General features: G+C 40.6%; 1 protein-coding gene across 3 annotated transcripts; it reads right to left on the bottom strand.

The window, feature by feature from the left end:
* Positions 1-1484: 1484 nt before the first annotated feature.
* On the bottom strand, positions 1485-10396 carry LOC115058395 (major facilitator superfamily domain-containing protein 12). Of its 3 annotated transcripts, none has more exons than XM_029525757.1 (11): positions 9220-10396; positions 8961-9080; positions 6205-6415; positions 5990-6119; positions 4383-4463; positions 4227-4328; positions 3882-3974; positions 3693-3785; positions 2782-2952; positions 2593-2687; positions 1485-2048 (listed from the first exon to the last, which is right to left on the bottom strand). In XM_029525757.1, exons 1-11 carry the CDS (start codon positions 9365-9367, stop codon positions 1844-1846), a joined length of 1449 nt encoding a protein of 482 aa, XP_029381617.1. In that variant the 5' UTR covers positions 9368-10396; the 3' UTR covers positions 1485-1843. The 3 variants fall into 3 exon arrangements, with proteins under 3 accessions (XP_029381617.1, XP_029381616.1, XP_029381615.1); XM_029525756.1 differs by having other exon boundaries at positions 1485-1787; positions 1918-2048; positions 4227-4463; positions 9220-10383; XM_029525755.1 differs by having other exon boundaries at positions 4227-4463; positions 9220-10387.
* Between the last annotated feature and the right edge of the window lie 251 nt (positions 10397-10647).

The raw sequence follows: 10647 nt of genomic DNA, 5'->3' as shown, positions 1-10647 counted from the left end.
CTTTTGAAAATCACACTTTTAGTCTTTCCCACTCAGACTGGAAAAGTGAAAAATCAGTTCTGTTAGTTACAGTATACCGTCCACCTGGTCCGTACTCAGAATTCCTATCAGAGTTTCCTGAGTTTATATCAGAGTTAGTACAGATAAAATCATTATACTGGGAGATTTCAATATACATGTAGATGTAGAAAGTGACAGCCTTAGTTGTGGGTTTTTTTCCCAACTAGAGTTGCCTCATATGCAACATTATATGTACCGAGTTATTGTTTGATTTCTTGTCCCAGATGTGTATATATGCCTAAATTATAATTTTTTTCTTGTCATGATGTCACTTAGAGGTCACATCTTCGCCAGTACTGAATAAGTTCAACACAGACACATTATTTAGCGAATGCCTTTATAAAACAAGGACAGAAGTCAAAGGTAGCAAAGCCACATTTCCCATAGCATCCAGTCAAGTACAACTGCTCTGGTAGTCAGCATTTGTGATTTCCCTTGTATTGATATTCCTATATTCTCAAAAAGGTTAGAAATAATATTGATTCCCTTAAAGTCATCTTTAATATTCTAGTTTCTAGTCAACAAAACATTTGTTGTAATCATCTGGTTTGATTATAAACAAGTCAAACAGAAGGAAATAAGGAAAATAGCATTTCTCCTGTCACCTGTAGCAGAGCTCAGCCTTAAGGCAATGTCAGCATCTATTAAAACTACAAAAGTCCAGTAAATGAGACTTCACTCAGGTACAAGCTTCTTTCAATGGTGTTAATGAGTCAATGGCCTGTGTTATGTCTTCTTAGTTAAGAAAAGCTGAACTGGCTGTTTTTGGTTTCCCCAGTACCATTCAAGGTGAAGTGCAAAGTAACACAAGTACCATCTGTGAGTTGCAAAAACAGCTCACTCTGTTCATCATCATTGGATGAATCATTGGGGATTTCAAAGCCAGTTTTCATGTGACCACTGTCTGTGTGATTGTAAATGTAGGGGGTTATCAATGTGTCACTGTATGAAATGAAAACAGTGCAATGGCCCTGTAACGACATGCATTCTTCCTTGGCTTTCGTCACCTGAAGACACCACACACTGGGCGTAGTCCTTTTTCACATTTGGTCTGTCACCCTCATCAGATGTTGTGCAGCAGCAGAGCCTGTGGAATGATCCACACTACACCCTCTGCTGCTCTTCATGTCTAATACACAAAAATAAACTAATTTGAGAGAAGACTGGTGTGAATAGACACCAGTCAAATTTCATGTTTCTCTGGCCTCCAGGAATGTATTTCATTAATGCACAGAGAAAAGAGTGAGAGACACACACACACATACCTGAGCCATTTTACAGTTATTACATCTGTACAGACAGTACATGAATAAAGATGGAAGTTACTAGTCCCCAAGAAAACCTTTCGAGCTCCTGAGATACTTCCACAAAAACTTGCGAATTAAGTGTCAAGACAAAATTTTAAGAGTTTATATTAGCTACAGTTTGATGTCAGAAACTCTCATTTCTGCTTCAAAAAGTGACTAAAATGATTAATTGATTACTTTTTTTTTTTTTTAATGGCAAAGTGTCAGAACTTTCTCTCTGGTTTGGAACTTTAAGGTTGACTTATTTGCAGCAGCTCGTCAGAAATGTGCTTCTACCTCTCAGAGAAAAATTACAATTTTATCTGAAACACAAAGAAAAGGGAAAACTCCTCCAGCGCAGACTTCTACTCAACTTATATGGATGTTAGCAGAGGGATTTTTAGTTGATTCTGGCTACATCAGAGATGGCAGACACATCCCCTAGAAACGCACACACACATGCACATACACATACACATACAGGAAAGAAGGAGCTGTCAAATCAGCAATACAAAAATATCACACACTACACGAGCACATTTATGTTGTGGTGTGGAGGTGTACAACTCACAGAGTCTGATCCTGATTGGCCAGATGAGGATGGAGCAGAGGGCCAAAGCTGCAACAACAGCCACACCCCCTGTCACGATGACCATGATGTAATGGTAGAACCACACACAGGCCGGACAACACAACACAGTGCTAAGAAAGAAACAATATGTCAGCAGGTCACAGTGAAATAGAAGGAGCATCTAAAGCCTGCTCACCGGTTTACTCTGATGCTCCTCAGTCTGATTGTCAGACTCTTCTATTTCTGTTTTTCACTACAGTATTACTGTTGTTTGGTAAATGAACTAACCCACTACATAGTGGGTGTTAGCATTAACAAATGAGCTCATTGTCAGATTTCATTTCTTTACCCACCAAACTGTGAGGTGAAAAATGACAATATTGGCCCTTGTTTTGCTTAACTAATATCATTTTACACACCTATGTCAGGCATAGAAATCCTTCACATGCTAGTCTCCATAGCCTTCAACAGGCTTAGGACAGCACTTCTTTAAACGTGTGTCAATAATTGGGGCAATAAAGCAAATTGAATATGGAAAATGTGTTGGTGGTGCCTTTTTTAACTGAATCTTTCAACAGTAACTGACATGAATACAGAATACATTCACTCAGCATTTTATTAGGAGACACTGAGCTAATATTACAATGCAACAACAAAATGTGCGTGTGCGCATACTGGCAAGGATGCAATGCCTGTATGACCATCACAGCTACACCATTAGCCAGCTTGTCAGTGAAACTCATGGCTCCATAAACAAAGGCACCACTTTGCTGCAGAGACAGAAACAGAGAGAGAGAGGGGACATTCAATTAAGTTACACCACAACCAGTCTCTCTTCCTCTCACTAACACACAGACATCTTACAGTTTGATTGGCGATGAGGTCGGCAGTCATGGAAAGTGATATGACCAGGATCGTGGCTGAGCCCGCCCCCAGCAGCACTGCCGCTCCATACACCTGCTGACCCATTTTTTCATCCAGCAGCACCCAGTAGGAGAAAGCCATGATCAGCAACAGGCCCACAAAATAGGTTAGCTGGGCCAAGCAGAAGAGAGACATACAAAGTTTGACAAGTCAGTTTACTGAAACAACTTTTCTGTCTGATTATCAATGTCATTGCTCCAGACTGTTTTATGATTAATATAATTCTAATGTTTCTCTGTCTATTTTTTCTGATAGCTGTGTATAAGATGTGAAAAGTCACTGAGTGACTCAGTAGCTGTTAAGTGTCTCATGCATGGAGTTTGCCAACTCCAATATGAAAACCAAGATGCTTCATAGCCGGCACGCAGGTTGTGTGGTCCCAGCTTCACATTGGTTTTGGGAATTTTCCACTGTCTTTATTAAAATAAAATAATAATAATAATAATAATAATAATAATAATAATAATAATAATAATAACAACAACAACAATAATAATAATAATAATAATAAAATATATGCATTGTAATATTTATATATATATATATATATTATTAGATCAAAATACAACAAAAACTGTCCGTTTTTCAAGGGCTACTTCAAATGGGTCCATTTCTTGTAAACCAAGTGCTCGCAAAGCAGAATCCTTCATGGTGCAATCATAGAGAATGATTCATTATATGCTCCTTATGGAACACAATATAGATACAGGGTTTGGGGATTACACTGTGAAGTGCAAGTACTATGTTTCAGCAGTTTAATGGCTAACTGTGTATCTTCACAGTTGCAGCATATAAAACAAAATTAGAAACCCATTTGTAGTGACTCGACCATGGTCAAAGGTTCAGCTTACACATTTTCCAATCAGTTTACTGAGAGGCTTCATGATGAAGGAGGACAAGAAGCCACTCAGGTACATCACCAAAGGAATGGTTGCTATGAACTTCTGTAAGAGGAACAAGAGGAGAGAGATACTTCTTCAGTACAGGAGGGTTCATATAAAACATATAAAAAGAAATAAAGCAGGTAGGTTGTGATTAACCTTTGGCAGCTCCAAAGTGTTGATAAGATACATAGAGATGTAGGTCTGAGACAGATTCACTATTAACCTGGTGGACATGTAGAGTAAGGCCACCTATAGAGACACACAGGGACAAACAGACCTGTATGAACATCGGCATATGTTTGACTGATTATCACATATGGCACCAGTCAAGATGTTGAAACGAGGAAGTTCCGAGAGGAAGGTAATGTTGAGGATCAGCTAAGGTGTGGTGAAAGGTTAGGGTTAGGTGTGAACTCTCCGTATAATTTAGATGAAAGTTAGATGGAGTCTTTTATTTTGATAAAGAATAGGATGTGGCTCAGCGATGGAGACTTATCTTACCTGGTAGAAAGACGGCTGCTTCAGCCAACATTTCCAGCGAAGAAGAGAGGAGGTCTTTGGATAAGGAGGCAGTTGCCTGCATCGGCCCTCATCTTCTTTTTCCTCCTCTATTTGCCCCCTCATCCCCTCCCTCCCTTGTCCAGCCTCCCCTCCCACCTCAGGCCTCAACTCCTTGGTTCCCAGGTGGAAGAAAATTGAAAAGAGAGTACCGATGCCTAGCACAATCAATGCCAGATTCTGTCATTAAACAAAATACAGCAAAGGTCAAAGTCTGTCACACTGCTGGTTCTGTGACTTCCATCCAGACTGAAGTTCAAACAAAACACTGACCCTATTTGTTGGAATGACAAGAGTTAAAACCCTATACCACCCTCATCCTTTTACAGTAAACTTGTCATCATCGTTTTCATCATATTTACAACCACCCCTACCAACCACCAAGCCCAAATAAATGGAAAGGGTTGCAATGGGAAGGTATCTGGCATAAAAACTGTTCCAAATCAATCAAGCAAGTCACTGACTAGACAGTTTCTGTGCCGACACCAAAGAGTATCCCACCCTCACTGATACTGAGGGAGGATGGGGTACACCCTGAACACATCAACAGTTTATCAGGGTTGCTAAAGGGTTGGTAAATAGAGGGAAAAGCCAGACACACTGCCTTTCACACATAAGAGCAATTTAAAATGCCAATTAACTAGGGCTGGGCAATAAAGAATAAAAACCAATATAATATGCTCAGAATAAAAACCAATTTAAAATAAAACCAATATAAAATAACTTTTTGTTATTTTACAATATGGTAGATAGAACTCATTCCATCCATGTTTTGACAAACAACACAAAGAGCCAATGATAATGAGAATAGCGCCGTACAGAGCCAATCACACAGCTGGAATAGAGTTACAGCCACGTCAGGCTAGGTTGACGCACACACATAGAGAGAGTAGGTGATGCAGCCGGCTTAAATGTAAGCACACATGCTTATGTTTTGGCCACCAGTACGTTAGGAGTGGGAGTGAAATATTTGAAAATGGCAGAAATAGTTAACACGAGTGACAGCATCCCTGAAGAAGACACCCTGACGGACACAGCCCAATGCTCAAAAGATGAGTACATTGTTGGGAAGAAAGGTCAGAGGAATTCTGTAGTGTGGCAATACTTTGGCTATTTAAAGTCCGACAAGAAGCAGAGTAGTGTGCACTGACAATTGTGTCGAGCTTTTGACTGGTCAGAATTGAGACTTTTCTATTTTGTATTAACTATTTTATTTTTTTGTAATTGACCAAAGAATTTGGTTGTCGATTTGTTTGTGTTCTCCTCTAACACTTGAAGCTTCTGACTGGTCAGAATTAAGATTTTAGTTTATTATATAATCATTTTATTTTTTTGAAATACAGTTCTAAAAGGTCTGTAGTACATTTCATAGGTTTAACTTCTGACAGAAAATAAATAATATTTAAACCAATATTAATGTGCTATATTCACATCTCACATAGGAGTATAAGGGAACCTTTAAACTTGACAGAAATAGTTATTTGATTTATATCGTGATATATCGACTATCGATATCGACTGATATGAAATATCGTGATAGGATTTTGTTCCATATTGCCCAGCCCTACAATTAACTGACTGACTTACCTGTTCACCAAATACAAGTTCTCCAGTGACAGAGTCAATATATGTGTCATTTCATAGATTGGTGTACAAAGGCTCTGGTTTGTTGAGTGATTCTTTGTGAGGATATTAACCCTCCTCACCCTGAAGATGATTACATCTGCTGGTCCGAGATCCTCGCTTTGTGGGGGATTGCCCTCTCCAGCCTGCATATGGAACAGCAGGTAGGCCACTGCGTAAACTATGATGTTGGCAACCACTGTGAATGCATATCTTCAAACACACAGAAGATAAATTGTCAAGAGGTGGTTATGATTGGCATTGGGAATGTGTGTGCGTGTGTCTGTATATGGCATACCTATATGCAGTGAGTTCTACTTTTGCATGCTCACAGGTGACCAGCTCTGGGATAAGGGACAAGTGGGAGATCTGTGCGGCAGCCCAGCCAAATTGAAAGATGATGATGAAGGGAATGAAGTAGATAAGGCTTGCCCACGGAGGAGTGAGTGAGTTACATCCCAGACACTGGTTGAAGATGAAGGCGAAAGACAAGATCACACTCAGTGTGCCTGAATAACACGCAGAAACAGATGGCAAGAGAAACATGGATGACACAGTGAAACTACACCTGAAACTACACCTGAAACTACACGTGATGACAGAATCGCTTCACAATATCCCCCTTGCTGCAAACCCACAGTGATACATCCAACATCTGACATTGCATCATATAACTGAAGGGTAATGAAGTCAATCCATCCATCCATTATCTATACTGCTGATGTCAGGTTAGCAGGATGCTATAGCCCAGCAGATATGGCATGAAAGCAGGGGTGCATCCTCTATCACCAGTCTATATTAGGGCCAACCTAAAAAGGCTACTCATGCTCACACTCTGGGCTCCAGGCAATTTAGGGTCACTGATTAAAATGTCTTTAGACTTCATTCATCCATTAATCTTCAACTGCTTATCCATTTCCGGGTCGCAGTGGTGCTGTAGCCAATCCCAGCTCACTCTGGGCGAGGACATGGTACACCCTGGACAGGTTGCCAGTCCATTGCCAGGCCAACACAAGAGACAGACAGAACACTCACACGAACACTCAGACCTACAGACAATTTGGAGTCACCAATTAACACCAAACATGTCTTTGGACTGTGGGAGCAAATTAAAAGACCTGAAGTGAACTCACATTGGGAAGGGGAAAACTTGCAAACTCCACACTGCAAAGCCCCAGGCTTGGGAATAAACCCAGAATCTTCTTTTTTTTTCCAGAATCAGATTTTATTGCCAAGTATGTGTAAACATACTAGGAATTTGTCTCCGGTGTTTGCATTTTGGACACATGAAGGAAAAGACAATAATAGAGTCTATGTGGGAGGTCCACTTCAGGTCCTGGGAGATTGTGGTTCCCAGGAACTCGAATGAGTCCACACTAGACACTATACTGTTGAGGATTGTGAGGTGGGGAAGGGAGGGCGGGTTCCTCCTGAAATCCACTGTCATCTCTAGTCTTGAGCGGATTTAGTTCCAGGTGTTCTGACCACACCATATCACCAGTGGGTCCACCTGGGGCCTATAGGCAGATTCATCTCCGTCCTGGATGAGGCCAATAACCATTGTGTCGTCTGCAAACTTTAGAAGTTTTTTTTATTGCAAGTGCCACCATGGATTTGATTTGGATTGAAGATTTCACTCACTGCATGCTGGAATTTGAAGTTCCCTTGTGGATATATTATTGCATGATGAGTGTATAATACATTTAATTGAAAAATATTATCAAACAGTTATCAGGATGTGCACTCAAGTTTACTTGGAAACCCTACACCTAAAGCAATCTTCCTACAACGAATCCTATAATGAAAGTTGTGGAAGGTTGCTTGTAAACGGGTCACCAGGTGGTCCTACTATTTTGCCCATGCCATTCAACTCTATGAGAGTATACTACACAAGAGACAATCTTCTGTGCATAATGCAACACAGTCATCCAACAAAAGCACAAACTGCAAATTTGCTTAGTACTAAGTTGTTCTGTTGCTCCACTGTCAAACACAAACAAACACACTGGGCATATATCATAAACGGTTTAGAGTTTAGACCAGCACAAACTGGAATGTCAAAAATAGAATGGGTTGTGGCCTCCACTAAGCGTTTTTTTTTCTTATTTCTCCTGAACGATTTGAAGACACCAATTGCTGATTTATGAAACACTATTAATACATGTAGGGCACTGCTGCCCGTCCACTTCCAGCCCAAAGGCAGGCAGTTGTGTACCCTGACTGATGAAATCTGAAGCTCTGGACGTCACTGGTGCTTCACAAAGCATTTCATTGGTTTACAGCTTGAATGCTATGGCAGCTTTAAATGAACTGTGCTAGCACTCTGCTCAAATTGTGAAACAACTGTTTTAATTCCAGTCTGCCACCAGATATCACTGTTCCTCCTCACAGTGATGACCCAAAACGTTAAAGCATTTTCGGTATAAAAAGAAAGAAAGCCTCATTGCACACAGCTTCGTTCACCCATCACTACTTATCTCACATGAACTGGATCAATAAGTGAGAGCATAGTCCAAACAAAAGTTTTATGAGGAGTTACATGTGTACCATGAATGGCAGCATGTGAATAAAAGCTAGTTGACAAAAACAAGTACAGACTTGATTATCCATTCCAACAGAAATATAAGTACTGTGTTAGGTTTGTACTGGCTCATATGAAGGTGCTATAACACCAACACCTCTGGTGGGCTGCAGGGTAGTAACACAATGTAGGACAATTATGTGCCAGCATGGGCCAGTGTGTATATTAATATATAATATAAAAAATGGCTGTATTTCATGCAATATGCAATAATATTCTTTATAGTAGCTAGTAAATGAATTAAAGAGGAGGAATTTTACCTTGGCATCTCTACTGGAATAAAGCCCCTTGATTTTTTTTTTTGCTTTGTTTGGTTTGTTGTTGTTTTTTTTTTTTGGGGGGGGGGGGGATCATGAGCTGTGAACAGGTAGGCTGTTTACAATGAATGTCTGAATCCAGACTTTGCTGTTTAAGGGTAAATCATTTCGGGATCTCGTGAGGTAGAAAGCAGCAGCATGTTTTGTCTGACTCACCAACTAGGTGCCAGGTCTTCCTCTTGCCGTAGTTCCCACATCCAGGGGTTCGGTCAGACTCATAGCCGATAAGAGGTGTACAGATACCATCAGCTATCTGCCCCACCAGCAGCAACACACCTATATATATATATATATATATATATATATATATATGCGTGTGTGTGTTAAATACAATCACGTAAATGAGTTAATTAGTTTATTATTTTGGAATTAATGAATGTACGTGCATGATAGGCTGGATATAAACAAAACTGACCCGCATTTGTGTTCTGGAAACCCAGTACTGAGTGGTAGAAAACCAGCAGGTACGTGAACCACATGGACGCACACAAGTCATTGAGAAAGTGTCCCACCGCGTAGCTGAGCCTCCGCAGGGCGGGCAGAGACCGCTCCGTGTCCGACATCGGCTCAGAAGAGGCGAAGCAGCAGATCACAGGAAAAACCCGAGACGCTCCTTCAATCGTGCGTAACGAACTCAATTAAAGTCACGCTAACTTCTTGCACTTCAAGAGACACTTCTCAGTTCCCCCTTTTAGACGGCGCTTCCCGTCCGGCATTCCTCTATGTTCTGGGCTCGGTAACTTGCTATTGTCAGGTGACAATTGTCTTGTCAGGATCAGGAAGAGCATCCGTGAGGGAAGGAAACCGAAAGACAGCAACAAGCAGAGGGAGCTTCAACCGACGCCGTCTGCTCTTACATCCCGTTTACACAACAACGTCAAAACAAATGACGAGATACGAACCAGTTACACAAACAAGATGACAAAACCTTGCAAAATCCCGTTAAAAGGGAGTCGGCGACTGACGATTAATTCAAACACGATGTGACATTAAACTGACATCGATCAACTTCTCTATAGCTTTTAGCTAACCGGCAACAATCATGAAACATCTGGACATAAAAATGCAAACATGCGTAACAGTAACGCAGAAGAAAGAACCAATAAAATTCCAGTCTAGCCCCCTTCAGCCAATAGTATTCGTCGCGCTAACTCTGTTATTCACGTGACAGCAGCCTGACCACCAAAGATCGTTTATATGACGAAAAGAGTGATGTCCCAGAATCATGATATTGATATCACGGTAGATTTGTTACTCAATTCAGTGATTGAATCAGAAACTTTTGTGCACTTTGCGCCTCTGCCCTCGCCCACCACGCTCTGTAACCTAATGAGTTCCTCTGCTTCCAAACAGACTTCAGCTCTGTCGTCCTATTACAGTATTTCACTTGAATTCAGTTCTTCATTCAGAGTTCTTTAACGACAAACTGTAGATGGCTAGGTACTTGAAAGACACAATTTTGATAATTAGAAGGTGTGGTTAATATTTTTGTCTATGTAGTACAGTCACCACTCACGAAAATTACTTTTAAGAACATTCAAAGTTACAAGTTCAAACTGTGCCCTGGACGCTCCCTTTGCCGACCATCAGCATAAATTTTGTTTTGTGCATCTCTTTTGCCTCTTAAGAATTTCGCTGCTACCCACGCCCTCAGCACCCTACTGTAGCCTGGTGTCAAGGTTCTTTGTAATGGCTCAAACGCTAAGAGTGCTCTATTATGAACAGAAGTATTGTCCTTAAGAATTATGCTTTTGTATGGTATTATCCAGACCCATGTCTTGATCTGCCAGTAAGATTTCCCTCCCTAAATATTTTTAATGATTCAAATTAAACTAAGACCATT

This window comes from Echeneis naucrates, chromosome 17, assembly GCF_900963305.1.
Source record: "Echeneis naucrates chromosome 17, fEcheNa1.1, whole genome shotgun sequence".
Lineage (NCBI taxonomy): Eukaryota > Metazoa > Chordata > Actinopteri > Carangiformes > Echeneidae > Echeneis > Echeneis naucrates.
Note: the sequence above shows the minus strand (reverse complement) of the source record. Positions and strands in the feature narration are given on the sequence as shown.